The sequence below is a fragment of the Epinephelus moara genome, chromosome 5 (genome assembly GCF_006386435.1).
Source record: "Epinephelus moara isolate mb chromosome 5, YSFRI_EMoa_1.0, whole genome shotgun sequence".
In the NCBI taxonomy this organism is placed as follows: domain Eukaryota; kingdom Metazoa; phylum Chordata; class Actinopteri; order Perciformes; family Serranidae; genus Epinephelus; species Epinephelus moara.
This window is the reverse complement of record NC_065510.1, coordinates 40,869,093-40,895,821: the sequence shown is the minus strand read 5'-3', so window position 1 is coordinate 40,895,821 and position 26,729 is coordinate 40,869,093. Positions and strand designations below refer to the sequence as shown.

Here is a 26,729-nt window from a genome sequence, read left to right as displayed (position 1 = left end):
TGGTTTCAGTTGGCGAGCTTTTAGCACACCTTCGGCGAAGCCTTTTGGCACGAAACTGTCACTGCGCCAAGCTGGATCTGTCGACACCTCCCCCTGCTGTGCCGCCACACCCATCTCAGCGCACCTCAGTCTGCCAAACTACCAAACTGAGCACGTCTCGGGTTGCGCTGCTCGAAACTAGCTCTGCGCGGGGTTCGCCACCCTGCGCTGCGCCGGGAAACTAGAGCCCTAAGTGTTAAATCCAAATGTTAAATCTAAATCTAAATGTTAAATGCTAAATCTAAATATTAAATCTAAATGTTCAATCTAAATCTACATATTAAAAGTTAAATCCAAAAGATGAATCTAAATCTAAATGTTAAATCTAAATGTTAAATGTTAAATCTAAATGTTAAATTTAAATCTAAATCTAAATGTTAAATCCAAATGTTAAATCCAAATGTTAAACGTAAAATCTAAATCTAGATCTAAATGTAAAATCTAAATCTAAATGTTAAATCCAAATGTTAAATGTTAAATCTAAATCTAAATATTAAATCTAAATCTAAATGTTAAATGTTAAATCTAAATATTAAATGTTAAATCTAAATGTTAAATCTAAATTCAAATGTTAAATCTGAATCTAAATGTTAAATGTTAAATCTAAATGTGCTTGGTGAAACTAAATATTTAGCTAATATGCAAATGCACACTGCCAGTCAATGGATGTACCAAAATAAAAGCCTGAGTGGTCAAACCAAACTAATTGGAGAAAATGAACACTTACATACATCAGTGTGATAAGAACTACCTTAAATGACAGAAACCATGTTTGGGGAAATTTTATTTGACGTGTGCTTTGAGTTTTTAGTGTCCCATCTGAATTTCAGCAGTGCATCGTTGGCGACAGTGACAGTACCCACCATAGAGCCACCACAGCACTCAGTAAGTTTGTTTTCTAACTCGCGTAGCATATGTTCCTTATGTAAGCTATATGAAACTAGCTAACATTAGCCCAGTAGAGATTTGGTGGAAGCCTGAGGAGACATTTACAAAATATTAGCGACATTTTCTTTTTGTGTGTTGTAATGTTACAATATCCAGTGGTCAAAAACGAAACAAATACGCTATGCGTGAAGTACATTGATGCTAGAAGCAAATCTCTACTGGGCTAACGTTAGCTAGTTTCATATACCTTACATCCTAACATAAGGAACATATGCTATGTGAGTTAGAAAACAAACTTACTGAGTGCTGTGGTGGCTCTATGGTGGATACTGTCGCTGTCACCAATGATGCACTGCTGAAATCTGAATTGCGGCCAAAACGGCCCTTCCAATGTTTTCAACTAAATCGCTGGACAAGTTGGCATGTTGGCAAGCAAGGAGAGCATGGAGAAAGTGACCGACAGTGGAGTGTACCCATAAATTCTGCACCCTCCATGTTGGCAGATGGGACACTAAAAAAAAAAAATCCCCAAACATGGTTTCTGTCATTTAAGGTAGTTCTTATCACGCTGATATATGTTCAAGTGTTCATTTTCTCCGATTAGTTTGGGTTTTAATTTGTTATTTGATGCTATAAACACAGTCTGACTACCCAGGCTTTTTTTTTGGTACTTCCGTTGACCGGTAGTGTTGAGTTTTACCAAGCACATTTAGATTTAACATTTAACATTTAGATTTATGTTAACATTTAGATTTCACATTTAACATTTTGATTATATTTAACATTTTGATTTAGATTTAGATTTAACATTTAGGTTTAACATTTAATATCTAGATTTAACTGTGACATTATATCTAACATATTTCAAATATTGCTATAAATGTGGTAAAAAGTGACTTTAAAAAATTCACACCACTTTTTTAAACATTGTCTGAAGCTAAATGTGGCAAAATGTTGCTGTTAATTTCAGTGCGCGCCACTTTACAAACAGCACCCCATAGCGGGACAATGTATGAGGGATCAACTCAAAGTAAACTACAGTGCCCACATTTCTCATAATGAAGCAACATGTGACCCAGTGCACAGTCACTATGTTTACATGCACAAAATACTCTGTTTTTTGCCCTTGTTCTGAAAAAGACAATATTTTTACTCAGCTGTTTACATTGCTAATGAAAATGAACATTCCACTAATATCCCAGTTCCATGCAGCCATGTATACTCCGCGCCCAAACATGTCATTTATCATGTCAAAACATGGTAAAGCAGACTGGCTGAAGCCGCTTGTCATTTTGCTTCTCTGCATCAAAATAGGATTTTTCAGTTTCCTACCAGTGGTGGACTTGTTGGATCATGTGAACACAGACTCACTCTTTCATGCCTCTAACCAACTTCCTGTGCTGCGATATTTGCACATATTCTAGAATCTGTCAATATTCAAGTCTTTAATAATGTTTAAAAGGAAGGTGTGTTTCTCCTTCTGACCACAAATGTAAACGGACAAGAGGCCATGATTGGCGGAAAAAGACCTCATTTTGAATATTAAATGGAATATGCTGTTTATATGACCCGCATCAAATTCAGAATATTGTCATATTTAGAACAACAGTAGAATATAAGCATGCATGCAACACAGACAATGATGAAGGCCTGTGGCACAAAGCAGACTTGTGACACTTGGGCAGTACTTCGTCTTTCTGTCAGATTTGTTGACAATAAGAATACTTCATATTCAAGATGAAATGATTAGTTATATTAGTTGATTCATTTTAATAAGAGGAACCTGCTTCTTTTTGTCATACCTAGCAACAAATGGGACAGCACCCCGCTGATACTGATAGGAGAGAAGAGTAGGTTGCTGGAGGGTTGTGATTCTCTGAGGTAAGAATACAGCTTCATGGAGAACTCTGTGATGGACTCCTGCAAAATGGGTTCCCCTGTGCGACTGTTCTCATCCTGGCAGGGCTCCCATGCTGCGGTGAAGCCAAGGCACGAGTGAGGGACAGGAGTAGGAGCAACTGAAAGAGAGTTAAGCAGACAGTTAAAAATGTACATAAATGTTGTATCCACATTTCATTATTGAAAAAAGACCTCATTTTACAGAGTTTGCAGTAACATAAGTAGAACAGAAAAGGTTGCTGAACCTACCTTGAACAATGATATTTACTGAGCTCAGTGTTTGCCCCCCAGCAGATTTACACAGGTAATTTCCAGTATCCTCCATGACAATGTTTTCGATCGTGATGGTCTGATCATGGTCGAGTGGATAAAGCCGGTTCACTCTGTTATCACTTGACTCGTCTTCAGTGTCCAGCTGTGTCCACGTGTCATTAGTCTCCTCTTTGAACCAAAGTGCATTGGCTGTGACTTGGCTGGAAGTTGGGAAATGGCACTGGAGTTGAGCTGTGGAGCCTTGGGTCACCTTCATGGTATAGGTCATGTATACTGCAGAAAAAGGCATAACACTTCAAACTCTTCTAGATACAAGCTTTTTGTTAAATGTTATACCCATTCTACCCAAATTCAAAATGCTCCAAATGTGTGTGATAAAAGGGAAGTGCATCTATGTTCCTCACCAACTTCAATGGTGTATGTACTTGACATCTCCATATTGTTCTCCTCTATCGTACAACTGTACTCGCCCTGGCTGGCGGTAGTAACAGGGGATACAGAGAGAACCATGCCACCCTTTGTCATTCTTAGCGAGCCAGGCGACTGAGCACTGAGACTTACATCTTCACCTGTATTCCAAAAAAAATCAAATTGAAAATATGTATAACTGTGTACATTTACAATACAGCGAGTACAGTGCTAGTAGTTACATAAATGTTATAAGACCATTGAATTTCCAGGTGATGGTCCCTCCAGTGTAGACATCTTGAAACGAGAGACAGGGCAGCTCCAGAATGGAACCAGATATCACCTGGAAATGTCTGCATGAAGAAAGCTAAACATAAACACAGAGTTATATGTTTGACGTAAAGCTTCAAGAAGGATGATGTTTGAGCTCTTTGGTCATGTATATAGATATTTGGAACATTCTGCCTATGAAGAGCACATGCTACATTTCTCGGGTAAGTTTACCTCGAAAATGAGCAGCAGCAAGAGGCAGAGTACGGCCTGTAGTTTCATCTAAAGCAGAACAAGGAGTGAAAGGAGTTAAATGCATTTGGCAAGTTGATAGAGTTGTTTTGCAAGTGAGGATTTCCAAATGAATATGGCACCAAGCCGGCAAAAAGATCAATAATGTGGTGCAATCTGTGAACCACAGTGATGAATCCTACTTTAAAAAATCTATGATCATTTAGCTACAGCTTCCATTTGCAAAAAACACATCCTTGTCAGAGATTAATTATATAAAAGACTTCAGAGGATAAAGTAAAGTTTTATATAACAGCAATGCATAGTAATCTGTATATTTCTGCTTTGGTTCAGAGATTAATCAAAAAAGTAGACACATTAAATACCTCACACCTCTTGGATTTCCAAATGTATCCAAATTCAGTCACCAGTTTTTAGCAGTAATATTTCTGCCACACCCGCTCACCACCTCTGACTGTCTGCTCCTCTAAACTGCAGCCAGCAACCACTAATCAGTGATTGTTGGTTTAGAGATGTTTGTTTGCATAATGCAGGTCGTCTGACTTGCTGGAAATCACATGATTTCACATGTTGGCAACAGACACTAGTGGGATGATTCAAGGTCCTGTTTTTATTTTGCCTTATTGCATTCATTTTTGCATTGCAAAGATATAGTATTTTATCACAGCATGATATCAGTGCTTAAGCATAGGTTGTTTTTTTGTTATCATCGACTGTAACTGCTTAATCTTGGCAAGTGAAACATAGCAATGAGTAGTTGGGGGTGGATAAGCAGTTTGACTTTGGCTCATCTTCAGTTTGCCTATTAAAATGTTTTTGCCTGAAGTGTTTACATGATTTAATTTTGCTGAAGGTTGCACTGGGTGATAAACACAGACACAAGTGGAGGGCAAACACAGGCCGAGTTTGTGCTAATTGGCAGAAAACAGGGTTGTCACATTTGTGGACAACAATCATAACATGTATCAGTGAAGTACCAAAGTGATGGAGGCAGTGTTTTAATGGAGTCATGAACTTAATTAGTACATTAAGAACAGTTTTTATTTATATGTGTCTAAGTATCGACCTATCATGATCCTCAGCTGGAGGTACTTTTCCCAATTTGATTTACCACTTAGTGAAGTTATTAAAGTGGAAATAGACAACTTTTTGCTTTAACTTATGAAGTAAATGTCGATTGCACAATGTAATGGCTATTTGATAATGACACCATCGGCATTTAGATTGGTTCCCTATAAGCCTCACTTTTACTGTGCAATTCTGTCTGTCACTGGGTATGATCTCCTGAGAAAATAAAGGCTCCATATAATACGGCACAGAGGAAGTGCGTCAACCACTGCTCAACCAAAACAGAAAGAGGGTAATGCTTTTGTTTTAGCTACCCCTGAACATAAGAGTATAGTCACTGTACGTTTTTTATTTTAGTTACAAGTCCCCAGTAGCAGAAATGGCAGATGGTGGAACAACCAAAGCAACTGTGGAAACTTTACCCATTTAGACAAAGAGAGTCCAGTTGCTAAAATACATAGTACTCTTAATATCACATCATGAAGAATGTAAAAACTAATATATTGTATTGTCTACTATTCTTCCCATCCATAATTTCCATAAATCATATTTGGTGTTTTATTTTAAGATGTCATTGTGGTCATTAGGATTAGGATTACAATAGAGTAATGGACTGTAACTGGTGTTTTTAAAGGGCTTTCTGCATGGATTAAAAAGCCCTAATAATTTAGAAAACCACCACATTGCCACTTAATTTATATCTTAGTTTTCCAATTACGGTGTCAATTCAGGGCTTAACCCCAAATGGGGGGTTTTAAAATTGGCTTATTAATTTGAATTTGATTGTAATATATTAAAGGGTTTTAAATAGTGTTTAAATAGCTGTTAATAAACACATTAAAAATGACCAAATAACATAACAGCCATCTCTGAATTCTATCCAATCTAAAGAATAAATTAGGAGATGACATTCACGTCATTTGGTCAAAACAAGGTGGTTTTACCCTCAAGACTGTTTAAACTAAGCAAATAATTTTAAAACCTTCACACTCTATATATTAAAAAAAGACTATCCCATTAAAAAGTAATTTAAAATACAATCATTTCATCTTAACTAATGGTTAAATCAATAGCAATATTATTGAGACATCATACATCAACAGCTGATAGAGTCAATGCTCAAGAACATTTAACAGTGGCATTACAATGGGTGATTTAAGGTGAAGTGGGACACGTTTATTGGTACAGTGGAACATTGTTTAAGCATTAAAACTTATCATGCATTTAAGCATGACAATATTTCCTTAAATATCTCTGTTTAATACAAACTGCATCCATACATTATTCATAGTATTCACAGTATTCAGTGGTCAAATACACTGCTACTGAATACTGTGAATCAGCTGGAGGAATTTGGTTTAATAAACTAAGTTTGCTCAACTTCTGTTTACTGTCCAGCAAATATTCAGAATTAACACAATAACAGTTATTGTGTTTAACTATCAACACTGTTAATTATCCAGAAGCCTAAGTGTCCCACTCCAGCGCAGCTGAAACAGTCAGTTGATCAATTGATTAGACAACTGAAAAAAAAAAAATAACAGCAGCTACTTTGATTGTCATTTTAGTCATTTTTTTCATGTACAAAATAATAAACATTACAAGATTCCAGCTTCTCACAGGTGAATTTCTGCTGCTTTTCCTTTTTATTATTTTAATTAATTTTAAAAAATGAGGTTTGGACTATTGTTTGGAAAGAGAGAACTGTGAAGGTGTCACTATTATCCGAATTGAACTGAACTGAACTGAGTTGATTGATCGAGGAAATAACTGATTAGAAAAACCAGTCAATAAGTTGCAGTCCTATAGGCATAAAATAAGTTCAAAATTCGCTCCACCTCAACTACAACAGCAAAATGTTGCTTAGCTACACATTTACACATGCTAATCTACTTTTAATGGTTTAAATATATTTTTCTGTTTATAAATACATACCTTTACTTTAGTAACATTTTCAATGCGGGAGTTTAACTTGTAATAGAGCATTTTTACAGTGTAGTTATTAGTACTTACCACTGATCCTGTGAGATCAAATGTCGATCGACACACCGACACTCGATTCAGTGCACTGACTCCCGAGGAGACCTTTGGGCGTAATCAGACGTGTGCAATCGAGCGCCGGGTGTTGAACAAAAAAAAAAGCAAGAGACTCAAAACTTTACAAAATCTTTTTTTGTACTAAAGAACAAAACAACGAGCAGTAAGAAGACATCATAGAGAGTTTCCACAGAGTGTACAAGTATGTGACCTTTGTGCTGGCAGCGTGGAGTCGAGCTGAGCCTCCTCGGAGAAAAGATTAACTTCAGACAGTAAGTTTTCCTCCTGGTCATCTGATCGAGTAGCGGAAAGAGCACAAACAATGGCAGGGACCGACAACACAACCAGTGAGCTCCTGGTTCACTTTAGTTCACTGTGGTCCAGTCAGCTGAAATATGTAGGCCGTGCCGAGGCAGTACTGTAACTGTTTTCTTACTGTCATGTCTTCATGCTCATATTTGCGGTTTTAGCTTCGTACACAGTGGTAAAGTTTATTGTATAGCGAGGTGGTATGGAGCCGCTGACTCTTTTGTGTGCATAGAGGCACGCGCACGCGTTCCTCAACTGTTTAAAAGAGAAATACTCAAGTTGACAGAGGCAGATATTACACCCTAAATGTAAATACAAGTCCCTACAGTAAACTTAATAGCTTCATAACGCTTTCACTGTTGTTCTGTCTGTGTAGACATATATAAAACGTTTCCCATTACAGTGAAGTCACTCATTCTTGGAAACTGGGACAAAACCCTTATTTTGGTGGGGAGGGGGGGCTTATGAATGCTTATGAATGCATTTACTCTAATGCTTTCATAAAGTTGCTCCCTCACAATTTCTGTTGATAAGTTGTCTTTGTGATAAACAAAATTATCCTATGTGACAAAACTGTCACCTCGTATGGCAAAACCCAGTGTGAACCTTAATCAGGAAGTTGTTTTGGCTACCTATAGAAATGTGCAACCTTGAACTTCTTAAATAAATACATTTGCATAAAAACAACACTAGATATGTGTTTTAACGTTATCCTAGATGGCACAGAAATTTAGTCCCTAGAATAATGTAGAGACTTTATAACCTTTCAAGCTTGTTTGGGGGTCTCTCGGGGTCCCACCCAATTGTGTAAAATCCTGTCTGACTATGTTTACATATATATATTTATACACACACACACACACACACACACACACATATGAAAGGTCCATAAAATTGCTAGCGATTGCTTGTTATCCCAGATGACTTTGGCCAACAGCCAGTTCTCAGACGATAAACTGGATTTCATATTTTTTGTAATATTTTAATGTGTTGTTGGCAACACTGCTACAGTAATGCCTGCAGCAGAGATTTGGGGTTTTATTCGATTTTTAACACTTGTAGCTTTTCTGCATTTTACCATGAGGTGTGGACAGTTATCCAGTATCACATTTTGTGACTAGAATTTATAATAATTCTTAAACTTTTTAATATCCTCAATACATTTTCATAACATTTGAGAAACAGAGATTAATGATTCAATAAATGTGTTTTTTTAAAAACATTTTCCTTATTTTTACTTCATAAAGGCATCAAAATTGCGTGTCATTTATGGCACAAAAACCACATATTAAGAGTACCATAGGGAATTTTGATTAAAATAAACTCAGTTTATTTTAAACCAGGGGGGCATGTCAAATATTTTTTCTAAGCATTGGGGAGTTTTTTTTTAATTTTGGCTTAGGGGAGGGGCACACACATTTAAATGGTTGTATTTTGTGTGTATGTTTTACCGCAGACTTCTAAAGAAGACCTGCAGATTTGGAAGGCATGTTTTCTTTAAAAATTGACAAAATTATGCCATTTATCATAGCCAGAAACTGGTAAAAACAGAAATTACTGTTCAATTTTCAAGTTACTGAAGTCCATGGGCACATCTTGTATGATGAGTGCAGAAAAAAACATAACCAATCAGAAAAAAGAAATGCATGGAGTGCTGCAGGAGTCTTCAAAAAGTGTGAAAATGGTCAGCCTCTGGTGCTCTTCAGTACAGGAATCTCAGTCTTGACATTTCAAAACAATCTGAGGCACTCAGAGGGACATTTATAAAAAGCCTTCATTAACTGGGCTACAAAGTCATTTAAAAACGCCTACGCGTTTCAGCCATACAGGCCTTCATCAGGGCAGTTGAACTGTCCTGATGAAGGCCTGTATGGTAGACGTGGACAATTCAGCATCGATTCACAAATGTCAATAATCTATCTAAATGTTTATTGATAAGGTGATGTTGATGAAACAAAAGAGACAAAAGTCTGTCTCTGTCTTTCTGTCACAGTCTCTGTGGCAAACAAATGTTTATGATACTTACACGTGTTGTTCAACCAGATAATCTTCACAAACGAACGCCACTCTCATGATTATTGAAGCCTAAATGCAACAGCCAGAAGTAAAAAGCTAACGTTATAGAGCTATAAACCAACCAGTCCTCGGTCACATGACCTCAATGTTGCCACCACAACAAGGTTGTAAAGCCGTATTTGGCATGATGGCTCTCTGTAGTCTCATTTAGCCACTTGTTAGCAACCAACTTTTTTTAAGACATATCAAAGCTGCAGAATTAATGAGTGTAACAGAGTTATTTTAAAACAAAGATGAATATATAAGTACATTTTTACACATATGTTATTAGTATGCACTGTTAGTTTTCGATTTTAAAGGCTTTTAACATATTTTTTAACTATTAATAGTTGTGAATTTTTGTCTGGGACGAGGCTGTTTACTGACATGGCAAGTTTATAAGTTTAAAAAAATGAACTTCTAAACTTCTACTAGAAATGTTGATTAGTTGTAATTTTTTGGTAGGACATGATTTGTCCCATTTCTTAAGAATGGGTAGAGTACAAATGTACTGTGAATAACACTGATCTTTACTCTGAACCCACAGTGAGCATCAAGCCACAGGACCTCGGGGTGTAAGAGGCAGTCACCATGGCAACGCAGTTTAGTATCGATGATGCCTTTGTATTGGAGGGAGATGAGGAGGGAGCTGTGTCTGATGGAGAGGCAGAGGGATGGAAGGGCAGAGACAAGGACAGAGAAGGAGAGATGACATTTGGTCCTCTTTCTTTCTCTAAACCTCAGACTCATCCCTCACCTGCTGCTACTGGCTCCCCTGAACACAGTAACCTAAAGTATCAGGTACACACACACACACACACACACACACACACACACACACACACACACACACACACACACCTTCTGTGTGTGCAAGTAAAGTATATAAAAAAAGTTGTTTTCTTGAAACTGCAACTCCTTATCATGTGTTGCTCCTTTAGAATCTGGAAAATGAAGATGCCTTGGGCAGCAATGGAAATTCCTCTTTCAATAACTTCTTCAAAATCAGGTGGGTTCTCTAGGTGGAGCTACTGATGTGATTTTACCTGCATGTACTTTGAATGTGAGATAAAGTGTGTTTGTGCTCTCTCCACAGCGACCCTGCCACTCTGTCTTACTGCAGCTCTCAGTGGTCCTTCAGCACCTTGAGTTCTGTCACACAGCTTTCTGCACACTGCTGTGGGTGAGTTCAAACAACTCAAACAAACACACACACACGTATCACACTCACAACAACAGTTACTTTAAAAATTGTTTTGCTCAGGTGGGTGTCCCATCCGCTGGTGAAGAAAAACAGGAAAGTTGTTCTTGCTTCGTTCCTTCTCCTCATCACTGGAGTTGGTAAGTCTTGTTTTTATGACATTGTGTGACATAATAATACTGGAGTTACAATTCATAAAAGCAGTGAAAGAACAGAATGATAAAATAATACAGAAATATAAAAAAATCAAAACAATTGAAATAAAAATAATAATTACTATAACTGGTCTGGGTGGGCGCATTCTCGGAACCCATCGGCTGTATTTGGCGTCTGACTTCCGGCAGATGGCGATACAGCCTCTGGGGGCAGACCCCCGATTTTTTGGCATTCCGGTTTGATTTGGGCAGAGGAGGTGACTTCCGTTTATATATATAAGTAAATATGCTGAACCATTGCGATGGATTCAAAGTTTGCAGTGATGCCAATTATGTTCTGCCTCGTTAGTTCACCGCACGGGCCGTTTAACTTGGCAACAACTGCAGCCGGCTCAAACGTGATTGGTCAATATCACGCGGACTACAAACAGCCTACAACCAGAAACCAGGGCTCTTCCGCTCTTCTTCCAGAGGCAAGATGTCCGGGGTTTGCCTACAGACTCTACATTGTAGAGTCTGTACATAGAGACTAGGGTGGGCGATATATCGAATATACTCAATCTATCACAGTTTATTCCATGTGGAATTTACAAAATGACTATATCCCAAATATGGAATATAAACTGTCTTGTTTCTTTTAAGCCACCGACATGAGACTTGCTTTGGCGTTTAAGTTCTCTCGCTCTCTCCTGTGGCTCTCTCCCTCTCACAGACACACATAAAGAAAGACCCACAAACATGATACGTCACACAAACACTCCTCTGCCCATCCAGATCACTTTCTCCCGAGTGATCGTGTGTGAGCAGGAAAGGTGTGTTCATCTGTAGGGCTCCAGACCGTGACTATTTAGTCACATTTTGTGACCATGGAGCACCCGTGTGACTTGAAAATATTATTGATATATGAATTGGAGAGCTGTTAATTTGTCACCAGCTTACAGTGAATAAATCATCACGTTTAAAGGTGCAACAGCAACAGTTTGAATTTGTGCCAACTGCTAACATGTGACTGTTGACAAAAACATCAACACTTCTGGCCCAAGGCGAGCCGAGTGCTTTGAAATAAAAGCAGCAGTGGTTCCACTTTGATTTATTTAATTATAACAATACTTTATTTAACTTTATTATAACAGTACTTTATTTAAAGTACTTTAACTTTTCTTATAACATTACGTAATTTAACTTTATTATGACAGTACTTAACTTTATAATGAAGAAATTTGTGCTCCAGATAAAGGATCAACACTCAGTGAATAACCTCCTAAGCCCTATGATAAGCTATTATGGCAAGGCTTAAGAGCAGTGATAACTAACATGTCTTTGGGGTCATCAGGTGGGAACCTCCTTTCACCAGTGTTTCATCTAGTTGGTCCCACGACACCTCCAGGAGGCTAGACAGTGATCTCTGGCGTCCCAGAGACACTCCCCTAATCCATTTATGCGAGCTCCAGGTAGCGACCATGCCAATGCTACCTTTCCTAGCACATTCACCATACCCTATTTCACATGCTACATAACATAACTCCAATATAAGCTAAAGTTAAAGGAGATAGAGAAGATAAACCCACAGGCTTTTTCAGCCCAGACAGCACTGCCACCTTCAACAAACCCAGGCTCCGTTTATGCGAGCTCCAGGTAGCGACGGTGCCGATGCTACCTTTCCTAGCACATTCACCATACCCTATTTCACACACTACATATCATAACTCCAATATAAGCTAAAGTTAAGGGAGATAGAAAAGATTAACTCACAGAATCAGCAAACACACTCACCTTGCAGCATGGTCTCAAACAAAAGGGATTAAAATAGGCCACTCCCACATTTAAATAACCTTCCTCTTCCTGGATAGTTTACAGTATTTTAGAGTTGATTTCAAAATATCGTGATATCTTTATCATATCGCAATATAGTTTAAAAATATTGTGATATTATTTTCGAGAAATAAAAAAATAAAATACTTTTATTTTATTTCTGCCATCTCCTCCTTTTTTTCCTCACAGTTTCCAATGTTTCTCCTCATGTTTATTCTAGTGTCACTGGAATCATGTTTGCTCAAATTGGCTCTTTAAGATTAGTTTCTGGAAATGTACAGTAGATGGTTCAAGAATTAAAATGTATTATCCCTTTTTTCTTTGATAAAGTAAAAAAAAAAGACATTTAAGTGATTCAGATCAAAAATTAATATGGAAACAGCAGAGAAACTATTTTTTGTGACAAAATAGTGCTTCATGTGAAATTGTGCATGTGCTCTATTATTTGAATACCGCTTTGAGTAGCTTTGAAGGTTCAGACCAGGTAGTTTGTTTAGCGCCACGTCAGACACATGCTTAGCACACTGAACTTTGTCCCCTTGTTGATCCTCTCTGTATGCAAGATGCCAGTTATCAGTTAATGAAAAAAAAGTGTTTTTTATATATACTTGGTTGTCACCCCCACCTCACTGATGTACTTTGTATTGTTTGTTTTTAGCTCTTATTTTCACAGGTATTGTCATACAGCTGAATCCAAATGCAGGTAAGGAAAATAAATCATCGAGGTAAACTTTTTGATTTTGATATCCAGTAATGACACAAGTTTGTTGGTCCACATGCAAGTTATCAGCAATAATTTAAGCATTTTCGAAAAGCACGTAATGCTAAGTTTGTGCTCTGTTGTATGAGCTGATATAGAGGCAGGAAAACAGTGAAAACAAACATTGTATGAACTTAAAATTAAGCAAATGATTAATTTACAAGCAAATACTAACTGACAAACACAAAACAAATAAATAAATTGGAAAAGAAACTCCCATTTAAAAATATCTCTATTTATTTAAACTAGTGCGCAAATAAAAAATATGTTCTTTGCTCTGTGTATTTACATGGTAAAATTCAGAACTGTATGTTTTGATTGGAGTCTATGAGTCTATGAATGTGTTTTCTGGCGTCCCACAAACAAAGCTTGGCAGCTCTGTGTGTAATCTTGTCTGCACACTGTTCCTGTGACACCATCACATACACACACACACACACACACACACACACACACACACACACACACACACACACTAGTGAGGAAGCACCAGTCTTTCAAGGCCAAAGTCCTTTTGATGATAAAAAGCAGTGTTTCTCAATCCAGGACACATTTGTCTGTCCTGTTCATACCTCTGCTTTTACAACTGGTGTGAAGGAAAAGAGCTGAAAAACAAAAACCTGTGGGAGAGATGGACCTAAAATGTTCCAGCATAAGTACACAGTAGCAGCATGCTGTACATGTATTATAGTGACATTCTTGAACAGTAAAGTTGTAGTTTGTAACCAAGTCAGGAACTGATGATTGTCTCAGGTTACAGGTTTTGACCAAGCCTCTAGGAGCAGTTCGGCACTATTTTACATAGTGGCCAAAAGTGGAAGTGCAACTCGTCGACACGAGATGCTACTGGGCCCATTAGACTTACATTGTGAAAGAGACATCTGTTAATCTGTGGATACATTTTTGGAGAGCCACAACCCACACAGAATGACTTGCTTCACTGTCGAAATTTGATCCATTCAGTTCGATAACATTTCAAAAGTCTAGAAGAGCCAAATTCATTTTATCTCCTGTAGTTCGAGTAACAGCCCTATAACAAGTGAGCAGGGAGATCTGGGTGCTGGCAAGATGGAGGGAAGTTTGAGACAGTTAAAATTACACTTTATTTTTTTAGAAGGGATTAAAAAAAAAGATATAAAATGTCAATGAGTGAGCTTTAGACAGTTTTTATTACCCTTGAACAGAGACAGGTTAATTGTTTCTCCTGTTTCCAGTCTTTGTGCCAGTTAATCTCATAGTCTCATGACTTTAACCTGATAATTATTGAACAGACATGAGAGGGGTATTGATCTTCTCATCCAGCTCCTGACAAGGAAGCAAATAAGCATATTTCTCAAAATGTTGAACCATTATCTGAATGTATGGTTGCATTGATCAGTGTTGTTCACTATTGAAACTGTCCCTACAGGTGTTTCAAGTGCTATTTTCTTTGTACCTGGATTCCTTCTCTTCATCCCTGGAGGTAAATGCATGCTATGTTTCCTTGAGCTTTTCTTTTACTTGACCCTGGCCTGTACCAGTAAATGCACATCTTGTTTAGTTGATATTAATAACATCATTCCTTGCATTTCCTGCAGTGTACCATGTGATCTACATCAGCTGTGCAGTCCGTGGAAGAAGAGGCTTCAAATTGTTCTACCTACCTTATTTTGAAAAATGACATTTCATGAAACACTACATTTCTTTGTTTGCTATCTGAAAATGATTTGTATTTTGTCACTTGTAACAAAAATGTATTGTCACATGGTTGTTTTTTCTTGTCATTGTAATGACCACTACTAATTCAGCCACTCAGTGCCTCGACTGTGTTTCCACTACATGAACTGATATTGCTGTATGTGAACACGAAAAAAAGAAGGAGATTGGTCTTGCCTGTGTTTTCCATGTCGTGTGAATAATGACTGTGAAATTACAATAAAACTTTTGTATATTTTATTTTGTGTCAGTTGAGTTAGTTTATCAAACAAGGGCAATGTGTTGTAGGGGCATACAGAGGGGAGGGGTCGAACCAAAGCAATCTGATGAGGTTTGTGGTTAACAACTACAAAATTCAACGAAGGCAGAGTTCTGGGACTTGTGGTAAAATCATTTACCCATGCACTTCTGAGCTGCTCACCTTGGTTATACCATAATCTTATCCTGCTTTTATCATGTGCAGTGAGTTGACTTTACAAAGCAAGTGGTTTGTTTACTTGGCTCGCTGCTGTCTCTTCATATTGCCATGGTTACAAGGGTTTTATTTGCAAATCAGTAGCTACATTTAAACAGAGATTAAACTTGAGTTGAAGTGTTTTAATGCACACCTTCGAGCCAGTGAGAAACAAACACGTACCAATATCATTGCATGAAGTTGTTTATTGCCATTTACAAGTTCTCTGATCAGTTACCAGTGGTGCTCCCAGAAATTTTTCATAGGGGTGGCGAGATGGGGCCCCTGAAATCCAAAAACTATCACTGAATTAACGCAATTATATTATGCTATTGAAGTTCATAGCACCCTGGCAACACTGCCTGCATGAGCAGCGTGTGACGGCTGCCTCGCTGAACTGCTGCTGTTCGCACGTGTAAGGTGTTCAAGGGACAGCGTTGCTGCTGCAGAGCTTTCTGCTGCTATAACTACAGTATTCCACAATAAACAGCTGATTCTCGGCCCATTTATGGAGCTGTGCGAGCCACTGCATTGTCAACAACACAGGCCTGCAGATATTTCACAATGTAAAGCCTTGTGTCAACAAATGAGAGGAATTTGTCCACAGAAACGTTGTCAGAGGGTGTTAACTTTGAAACGGAGACAGGAAGGGTAGAGCTAAAAGGATATATATTTTTGTCATGTTAGTAACAGATATAGACATTTAACTGTAGCAATGTCAATATGATCATCAAAAGACCATTTTCACTGTCTGCTTTTGCACAAAACTGTGTGCGTCACACAAAAAAAATAGGACTCCAGATCTCTAGATGTTCAGCAGTTGAGCCATGCCTGAGCAGCGCTGCTCTAATCTGTTTACATGGGCACCTATAAAAATACAGAGGCTCTGCGACGCACATGCAAGTTGTGTGTCTTGGGTGCAGGTTAATTAAAAACTTTAAGGAATCACGAACTGATATACTTTGGTTTCTTATTTTACAGTTTATATTACTAATTATCTGATGTGTGTAGACTAATACTGGTACAGTTTAAATGTTGAGTTCTACAGCAATCCTGTAATAATGTGTCATGTATCTGTACATGTTAGGTGATTCATTGTTCTTCAAATAGACCTGCTGTTCTTTTCCTTTAAAAGACAAATGTGCTATTTTGAACTGAAGGAGTACATTGATTGTAAGGAGCAAAACATTTACTGGAAACAAGCCATCTTAAGTTTAGGGGAGACTCATGGGTAAACCATAGAACCCATTTCCATACAGATAACTTGAGGTGAAAGTTCAAGGGACCCCTTTGAAAATGGCCAAGCCAGTTGTTTCCTCACCAAAATTTAGCCAAACTGTGGAGCATTACGCAACTTTGCCCCCTTCTTGATAAGCTAGCATGACCATTATTGGTGCCAATGAACACCTTAGGTTGTCGAGTTTCACAAGATAACACAACCTTCGTGCTAACTTGCTATCTTAAAAAATTATTGCACAACAGCCTCTTAACAATAGTAGTGTTGGCGTTCAGTTATCGTGAAGTGCAGCATTGTATCAGGGTAGCCATGCCCCGTGGAAGTAAAGCAGTTACATGGAGTACCTACAAGTTATTAATTTTCACACTTGCTGTAGCAATCCCCTGTGAAAGCCAGTATTAGCTACCATATACAATTCAAATTCTCGACATAAGAAATTGTAATGTAACAGTAGCTGTTCTATATTGTGTGTCCCTCTTGCATTGTAAGGGAGAGAAAGTTTTGGGGTTATGTTCTCTGCCCAATGGCAACTCAAGAGGGACATATAATATAGAACAGTGTGTTACAGTATTGCTTTAATTCAAAATGAAAGACACAGTAGTCCCTGACATATATTTGTTTTTGTTCGGACCTTCCAATGTGTAATTATTCTGCTGATGTTTTGCTCTAAGCTTGTATCCATCCACTCCATCTGTCCACTGTTCTATAATATACTGTACAGTCACAATGTCTATAAGACACAGGTAGTAAATACCACTATCCAGTTTTTTCGTACATTTCAAGTGGCATTAAGTTTTTTGCATTTGCTCAGGTTTCCTTGGTATTAAACTGAGCAAATGTTTAGTTTTCAACAGAGAATCAGCATAATGTTTTACTGAAATAGTTTGGCTTGGCTTGTGGAGGCTAAAATAAAAAACTTATTAAGGTACTTTAGAGGCTTTTGGCTGGCACATTAGCAAACAAACAAAACAATTAAGCCCTTTAAAAATTGAAGGCCAAAAGATGTGAGTCATTATTTTGTGCACTCTATTCTAACTTCAGCTTGAACTCATTTTTTTTTGCATGAAAATGTTCATTCTCTCATAGCAGGAGTATCCATCTACACACCAATTCTACCCTTATCTCTGTATAAACCCTGAAGTAGGTACATCAGGTGCCAATTTTAATATGGCATCACATATACAGTAGCTCCAGCACATCTACAGTGCACACATACAGCAGTTTGCAGTTATTTTGCCTGCTTTAAGAACTGTAGGTGTAAATGACAACAGAATTAACAATAAAGTGACCATGATTATTGTTTACATCATGCAAATCAATACTGCAGTCGACTGAGGTAGATTAAGAGAGTCATGCACTGTCTTTCAGCAGCTCATCAGAGATTTTGTTTGTAAAAATGAATCTGCAAAGTAACCAGTGACTATAGCCATTAGGCAGGATAATAATTTCCTCTAAAAGATAGTGAAATGTTATTAGATTGGGGACTATTCTTTATTTATCAGGAGAGGGGGTTGTTGGGGTGTGACTTTTTTTTGTGGTCTTTGTTTTTTAACCCACCTGGGAGCTACAAATATTTTTCTTTGAACCTCCCTGAGTGACTGGTGGAAAATGCATGACCCTCTCTCAAACATAAATAAGTAATTAGATTTTTAAAATGTACCCTTTGATTTTTGAAAGTTAAAGCTGAAAAGGAAAGCCTGGAGTTGAAAAAAAGGTCTCTGTTTTTTACTCTTGTCGTGCATGCTGGTTAGTTAGTAGGGGTTGGAATTCACAGGCACCTCAAGATACGATTTGATTACTTTGAAAGTTAAAAGTAATAAGTTGAAGATGAAATCCTGGAGTTGAAAAAAAAAACTATTTCATGCAAACAGTTTATTTTTGACCAAAGTTTAAATGATGATGCTTTTGATGAAATATCAGTATTTTAAGCTCAGATTTGTTTGTTTTTTTATCTGATGGATGCGTTCATGGCACATGGTGTTTCCAATCACCATCAGAAATTTGAAAATGCAACACTAATTTTTGTTTTTGCAGTTTCTGCTTATGATAAATGGTGTAATCATGGCAATTTTTAAAGAAAACATGCCTCACGTTTTCTCAAAATTGGTGGTGAAATAACTACAAAATACAATCATTTAAATGTATTCGTCCCTCCCCTAAACCAAAATAAAAAACTCAAGTCTCTCCTCAATGCTCAAAAATTATTTAACATGCCTCTCCCTTTTTGCATCACCCCCTCAACCCTCATCAGTAAGGAACAGTCCCTTAAATTACTTCTTCAGAGTACAAGTCCCTAAAAATCTTAAGTATAGTGGTAACAGACTAATACATTGTATTTGCCGTGAATTAAGACTTGATTTGTTATGTATATTTTACTGAAATGGTGTGCAAGACAATTAACTATTATAATTGTGAAAAAGGAGCCTTGCAGTCCTCAGCCTCTTCTGTAATGACACTTACGCAGTCTACCTCTAGAGGGCGATCTGTGGCCTACAGCGACGTCTCACGAAACGACTGGCTTCGGCAAACATCGTCATTTGTCGTGAACTGAGACTCGGTCAAGGATGGAGGAAGAGGCACGCAAGCTTTTCGAGGAAGGAATAAGAAAGAAATTGATCAGTCCTGGTAAAGGAGAGCTATCGTCCTTTCCTAATGGAACCAAGGTAAACTATACTATGTCGGCGGTGTGAGTCCAGTCCTTTGAATTAGTTTGAGAAATGCGACGAAGCACGTTAGCTAATGCTACCACAAGCTAACACATTAACGTTAGACTATCAGCTAACTTAGGTTGATGTTGACGTTACACCAACCGCAATGCCCTAGTGTATAGGAATCCGTTTGCAAGCGTGTGAGTTTTGCTGTCTTAGTGGTGATAATATGTTAGATTTTCTTGGTACTGGCTGTTTTTTTTTAGCCGGGTTCTGTTTTTTCCCCTTATTTTTTCATCTGATGGAAAGATCAGGGGCGGGACAGGATGTTAGGCGTATACGAATGCTGATTGGGCGGTGTACCACGTCAATCAATTTTCCATTGTTGTGATTGGTCAGAAAATGAAGGAGCGTAGACGTTCTCCAGGCCTGTCAGAGAAGTGCCGATATTGCTTTTGTGTCTAGTAAACACGGTTTATCAATCTCGTGTCCTTAACGCGGTGGATACGCAACAGTTATTTTAAACAGGTAGTTCTGTTGAGCAGTGTTTAATGTTGCCCGTGTTCGTCCTTACTCTTCTTCACAGGTAGTCTTCCACTACCGCACCAGCCTGTTGGATGGCACAGTGCTGGATGACTCCAGAACCATGGGGGGCCGCAACAAACCCATGGAGCTCATCTTGGGCAAGAAGTTCAAATTAGCTGTGTGGGAGAGGGTGGTCATCACCATGAAAAAGGGCGAAATTGCAGAATTTACCTGCGACATCAAGGTTAGTGAGCTGGCCATATGGGATGGAGTGGCAGTCTTGTTTATTTCTTTGCCACTGACCATTTCTGTTCACCCCTCAGCACACGTCGCTGTACCCGCTTGTGTCCCAGTCCCTGAGAAACATCAGCGCTGGTAAGGACCCGCTGGAAGGTCAGAGGCATTGCTGTGGCATTGCCCAGATCCACTCCCACCACTCTCTGGGGCACAAGGACCTGGATCAGCTTCAAGCCAGTCCACAGCCTCTTGCCTTCACCATCGAGCTGCTGGAGGTGAGCAGGCATGGAAGAGCCCACAGTTTCATATCAATGTTGGTATTTTATTGGGTTGTATTCAGGGCTGCAATGTCAAAACGGTGTTGTTTCTGTGAGGTTTTTCTTTACATTGTAGCACAAACCCTATACCTCAGTTTTGGTAGAAATACCAGTCCCTTTTTTATATCTTACTTGAACATGTTTAAAGGTGACCTGTTATGTTTATGTTCAGGTAAACAAATCCAGACATGTTCCAGCAGGAATATGATCATAAATCAGGGAGAAATTTCTAACGTCGGCAACCAAGTTTCTCTGATGTTAGCATCTAGCAGTGGAGGCTACGTATAGTGTAGGCTAATGTAAACACTCGCTGTAGCGTGCTCCAAGCTCAATGCTCGAAGCAAATGACCATATAAAGAAAATCTGGCACACAATGACATCATAGTTGCCAGATATCAAACAGACTTGTCAACTTAATTCACTCCGTCTCCATCTTCAGTCTGACATTGCGTCCACTTCATTGATTTCTGTGGGGGAAGAGAATTTGGTTTTACCCTAACCAATCACTAGAGACCCACATATCTGCCTGAATCTTACGTCATCTTAAGTCCACTGTGGGTCTGCACCATTGCCATGCCGGCATACACCTGTGGTGTATTGAGTAGGTGAAGTCTGTACGCTGTTTGACAGTTGTCGTAGCCAGCAGATGCGCTAGATCCACCACTAAATTTCAGTGGTCAGAGCGGCATTTACATCACCATGACCACATGGCCCATACAACACACACAAGTCAAGGGAGACTGATAAAACAGAGAGCTGATGAATGTCACTCAGGCTTACATAAAATTCTACTGTGAACATCACTGTCCATGCAGGCAGTTATTTGTCAACAAGAAAAACTACCATGGCTTTTGCCAGGTAGGCAGACATTGTTGTTTGATTTGTCAGCCGACAATTACACTGATCATTTGTCTAGACGCACCTTAATTGAAGTCTATTATTTTGTAAAACTGTGATTATTTTGTAATTAAAGCACTAATTTGCATTCTAGCATACCACAGACACATGTGATCATGTTAGGAATAGTTTTATCATGACCCACACCCTTCAAAACATGGGGCTGCTCACCTTATTTTTTCAGTTATCTGAAATATTGGCTGACATATGGCGAAAATTGTAATTTTATAATTGTAATTTGCATAAAAATGGTATGTGGGACATTATATCAGCTTGAGGCCATAGCTAGTCATTTTCTACACGTTTTCCAATCTAGAAACACTGATTAGAAGTATATCACCGGGGGGTGCAGGGGGACCCTATCTAGGTATTAGACTAATGAGGGTGACAAAGTATTTGAAAGACCTCTTGATATAATGCAAAGCTTAAGCCACAACAGAAATTTATAAGGCTTCCACAAAGATGAGACTCATTGCAGGGGTATTGTAATGAATGGCATTAGATGTAAAATATATGTACCCCACAGAGTTACTATGTGCTACTAAGCACAACCTTGGTTTTACTCTGCTACCGTGTAAGCTCCAGCTACCACTGATCTTCAGTCTCTGTCTCTGCGCAGGTTATGCCTCCAGGAACGTTCCAGCTCGATGTGTGGGCTATGACAGATGAAGAGAAACTCGAGCTTGTGCCTCAAATCCATGAGGAGGGCAACACACTTTTCAAACAGGGCCAGATTCAGGAAGCCACAGAGAAGTACTACAATGGAGTTGCCTGCCTCAAAAATCTACAGATGAAGGTTCGAGTACAGCTGAATACAATAGAATGAAGATCAGATCCAGTTTTAGTATCTACTTTAGTATAGACACTTGAATTTATAATAAAATACATTCTCTAACTCCTCTCTGTGACCTTTGTCTCTCTTTAAGGAGCACCCTGGAGACGAAGCATGGGTAAAGTTGGACCATATGATCACACCACTGCTCCTCAACTACTGCCAGTGCAAGCTACTCCAGGGCCAGTACTACGAAGTCATAGAACACTGCACGTCCATTGTCTTCAAATATGAGGGTAAGGCTTCGCTGGTGCTGTACAAAAACAGGCAGAGAGGAAAGATTTCTGTTTCTACTACATTTTGATCGGTGTAGATTTAAAAAAGTGTGGACTTTGATCCTTGTGCTGAAAATTTGAGAGTACTTAAACTGTTATGCACATCTAAAAACCCCTAGAAAAACGTGACGCCGGCACAAGAGAGAGGTACACGCAAGATGTGCTGTACCATAGGAAAACAAGGTTTTGTTGGTGATGCGTTTTCAGCGATGAGTTTCGGTGTGCTCAGGGCCTCATTTCAACTTCATAATAGCTCGTATTAGTGTTGTCCTAGAAGCTATCATCCTCCTTTAAATTGCTTGAAGTGTGTTGTCTCAGATTGTTGGCACAGCCCTGTCTGCAAATGTTGTGAATCTGTTTTCATGTTAAGTTGTTGATAACAGTGCCAACAGCTTTATTTATTTTCTTTGTTCCCTCCCTAACAGACAATGTGAAGGCCTTCTACAAGCGGGCTAAGGCCCACGCTGCAGTGTGGAATGAGGTAGAGGCACGGGCGGACTTCAATAAGGTGTTGGAGCTGGACCCCTCTCTGGGGCCGTCTGTTGCCAAGGAGCTGAAGGCCATGGAGGAGAGGATCCGCACCAAAGAGAAGGAGGAAAAGGGTCGCTACAAAGGCCTATTTAACTACAACACACCACCAGCCACTGCCACTACAGTCAGTCTGCTTTGAGTTTCATTTCTTTTCATGGCATCTATCTCGCAACTATTGAGGCTTATTTGGTATAATGTCATACAGCTGAAACTTAAAGACGTATCTGCTCTTCTTTCTCGCAGGGTTGAATCTCACAGTGGGTTGGAACAAGAGGATACCTGTGAATTTCAAGATGGAGAAGAAACAGTAGACGCTGCTGGTGTTTTAGTTTTTATCCATGCACCCAAGCCATACACTCTGCCACCCTGCCCTCCATGGTACACACAGAAACCTTCTCACACACTGTCGGGTCATACACACAATGTCACTCATATATATACATCTATATATCTCTCTCTATATATATATATATAAAGAGATATGTATATAGATATAGATATATATATACTGAGGTGTGACTCAGTCCTGCCTTGTTGCTCTAGGCTCCCACTCTCTAAAGGTCAAATTAAGATTTTTATGAGGACATGCTGACATTATCAGCTTGACACTAATGAAAGTCCAGTATCCCACAAAACCCATACATAAAGTATGTTCCAGCCAACGGCATCATTATATCAGAGCATCATGGTCTTCAGTCCAAGGGAACTCTTAGCTTGTTATGGCTCCAGAAGTTTTAACAGTCTTGGTAAATAACTTGCTCACAGTAATGGGCCACGTTACCCTTAGCAACATTTTTTCACAGGATTTGCTGCAGAGAGATTTCACTTTTTGATTTAATGAGTAATTTATCAGCTATTTGTGAAAAAGTCATTGTATGGTGATCTATAAAGCAAAGAGCTGTTTGCCACAGTATTAGAAACAGCTAGCTAAAGCATTTTTTCTTTGCATGCTTTCTCTGAAGTATGTGCAAAGCTGCTGGATAATCCTAAAATTACGCAGCCCAACAAGGTTCAGTGGATTCCAGGTAGAAATGCTCTCCTGTCAGAAAACCAAGGAATTTTTATTTTTTTTGCACAAGGGACATCATGTACTCAGATGCACACCTCTGCCTTTCACCGCCAGAGCCCCTCTATAATCTTGGTCACAGTGGAGGCACTGGAATAAGCAGGAGACCATTATCTCCTGGTGGATGCGACTGGGAAACCGAGCTGTCTGTGACAATCATTATATATAACACATGGACTTGTGTTATCTTTGCTTTCTCCTATGTACTTATTTCATTTATGTAAGAAGTATACCATTATGTTGTTTTTGTCAAGAGATGTACTCAACAAAGTCCCCACTGTCTCCTTCTCCTGCTTAGTAAGAGCATATCATCACTCTTCATGTGAAGCAGCGGGTCATTAGCCCAACTCTACCGAAGTGAGATGTTGTCGAGGTTGTGATTATGTAACTGAAAATAAATTTGTGTTTATCCCCGGCTTTGCATTTTCTTTTACACTTGCGTACACATTTTGACATTTAACAGCAGTAATCACCCTAACCTTATCATCACGGGTACCAAAATCAGTCTAGTTCTCTGACCACATACAGCCCAGTTGGATCTGATGTGGGCTGGACCAGTAAAACCATTTCATCTAACCTATTAATAAAAACACTTTTAAATGTTTCCATTTCTTTTAGTGTAAAGAAGTACGAGTTTATTCTGAAAATGTTCATCAATTTACGAAATGGAGGAACAGACTCACTCATTCAGTCAGTCAGTCTGCTACTCACTGTCATTACATGTGCTCCTCTGTAGCAATGCCAGCATCACCAAGCTACAGTGGAAGCTGTTGAGGAAGCAGGTACAAACCACTGTCAAATCAAACGTTTTGGTAGTGCCTTAGCAGCAGGGTGCCACCAATAATGTTGAAAGATAGAGGTCTGAAACAGATTGTTTTGTACTGAAGCTGCTGATTTACAGTATTTTGCACAATGTTTATCTTTTATTATGACTACTAGGTATTAATTTTTTCGGAGTACTTTATTCTGGTCATGAAATACTCTGCTTGTTGTTCCCGAAACCTGGTACCCCTTCACAAGTGCATCAGTTGGTGTCTCTGAAAGTCAAGGATTCCTCCTCGGCCTCCAAGTCATTGAAGTGTGCGTCATTGAAGAAGCCTTGCCTTTTATTCTGGCAAACTGTGCACAAAGAATTGCAGGTACTTCCTGCCCACTGAGGATACACACGTGCATTCTTCAAAATCCTCTAAAGGAAGGACTGTGTCCTTGCAAGAATTAGAAGGATCCTTGACACTGGAGCAGTCCTTCCAGGGATTTGATGATGTAGCCTCCTTGAAATTCAGCCGTTTAAGGATCCCTTCTAGACTTTGAGAAGCACCAAATATTAGGTATGTAAATTCATCCAGTGGGCCGGATTGGACCCTTTGGTGAGCTGGTTCTGGCCCGCAGGCCGTATGTTTGACACCCCTGCCTGACACTCTAAAAGCTTTTCTTCTAGCCTGAAATTTGAGGACGTTTTCTAAAGTGAACCAAAAGTTGCTAAAATGAAAATGAATAACATTTCATACTTTTGTAAAGGTGCTACAAATTTTTGCACATTGAGGTCGTTCTGGGTCAGTTGGACTCAAATCTATTGACATGGATTTTCAATCTTCCAGTGTGGGACAAATCAAGTAAAACAGTGGTCTTATGGAATCCTGGAACTGTGAAACTGTCCATTCCATGTTTTTATGGGACAGTAGTGACAGAGCTCAAGGGGGACCTTGATACTGACATGAAAACATCTTGTGTTCCCACTGAGAAAGGCACATGTTGGTCATCGAAGTTTCATGGGGAAATCTCAAAACAGTGAAAGAGTAAAACAGCAAAGGCGTGATCATATCTGGTGCACATAACACAGACGTCATAGGCTGTCCTCACATTGTTGTGAGCTCTGCACCTGCTAACACAAGCACCTGCAATATTCCCAAACAAAAACAAATTAAAACCCAGCAATCCCATCTAACCAACAGAGATCAAAAGAAGGGGCTGGGGAATCATGAGACTATAAATGTACCTGAGCTGCAACAAAAGGGACTCCAAAACAGGAACAATTTCTTGTGACTGTGGGAAACACATATGCAGTGTTTTTATTTTGCCTTAGGGGAGGGGCATACACAGAAAGTGTGGGGTCCTCTTCTAAAAGCATTCCAGACCCTATAAAGGTGAGGCTTCTGGTTGCAGCTTAACTTCACTGCACACTATTCATTCACTCAGTGCAGACTCTAGGTGTGACAGTGAGTTCATATTATCTCTAGTACACTAGCAGTGACTGGGGAGGGATTATTTTGTACTTTTCTATGTGTATTGTTTTTGAACTGCTCTGTTTCCCTTTTTTTTCTTACCCTGATTTATGTTTACTGTCATGTTTCCTTGGATACACTGATGCTAGCTGCTGTTGATATATACAGTGGTGTGAAAAAGTGTTTGCCCCCTTCCTGATTTCTTACTTTTTTGCATGTTTTCCACACTTAAATGTTTCAGATCATCAAACAAATTTAAACATTAGTCAAAGATAACACAAGTAAACACAAATTTTTAGTTTTTAAATGAAGGGTTTTATTAATGAGGAAGAAAAAAATCCAAAGCTACATGGCCCTGTGTGAAAAG

General features: G+C 38.9%; 3 protein-coding genes across 5 annotated transcripts in view; 2 read left to right on the top strand and 1 right to left on the bottom strand.

The window, feature by feature from the left end:
• The window catches only part of serping1 (serpin peptidase inhibitor, clade G (C1 inhibitor), member 1), a 14,339-nt gene extending 7,181 nt beyond the window's left edge, over positions 1-7,158 (bottom strand). Inside the window, exons 1-6 of one of the 3 annotated variants that reach the window (XM_050043398.1) lie at positions 7,111-7,158; positions 4,012-4,059; positions 3,766-3,874; positions 3,504-3,668; positions 3,076-3,372; positions 2,730-2,945 (exon numbers count right to left, since the gene is read on the bottom strand). In XM_050043398.1, the coding sequence (XP_049899355.1) occupies positions 2,730-2,945; positions 3,076-3,372; positions 3,504-3,668; positions 3,766-3,874; positions 4,012-4,059 (835 nt within the window). In that variant the 5' untranslated portion in view covers positions 7,111-7,158. Of the gene's footprint in view, positions 1-2,729; positions 2,946-3,075; positions 3,373-3,503; positions 3,669-3,765; positions 3,875-4,011; positions 4,060-4,394; positions 4,548-7,110 lie in introns of those variants that run through there. The other 2 variants (XM_050043396.1, XM_050043397.1) reach the window with 2 other exon arrangements.
• A 30-nt stretch (positions 7,159-7,188) lies between these two features.
• tmem134 (transmembrane protein 134) lies at positions 7,189-15,361 on the top strand. Its single transcript, XM_050043400.1, has 8 exons — positions 7,189-7,406; positions 10,046-10,299; positions 10,440-10,507; positions 10,595-10,681; positions 10,763-10,839; positions 13,325-13,369; positions 14,835-14,888; positions 15,004-15,361. The coding sequence occupies exons 2-8, from the start codon at positions 10,090-10,092 to the stop codon at positions 15,084-15,086; spliced, it is 624 nt and encodes a 207-aa protein (XP_049899357.1). The 5' UTR covers positions 7,189-7,406; positions 10,046-10,089; the 3' UTR covers positions 15,087-15,361.
• Positions 15,362-19,319: 3,958 nt separating this feature from the next.
• Positions 19,320-24,555, top strand: aip (aryl hydrocarbon receptor interacting protein). The gene is made up of 7 exons (XM_050045032.1): positions 19,320-19,475; positions 20,047-20,229; positions 20,309-20,497; positions 22,056-22,232; positions 22,363-22,504; positions 22,969-23,198; positions 23,318-24,555. Exons 1-7 carry the CDS (start codon positions 19,377-19,379, stop codon positions 23,321-23,323), a joined length of 1,026 nt encoding a protein of 341 aa, XP_049900989.1. The 5' UTR covers positions 19,320-19,376; the 3' UTR covers positions 23,324-24,555.
• Positions 24,556-26,729: the final 2,174 nt, after the last annotated feature.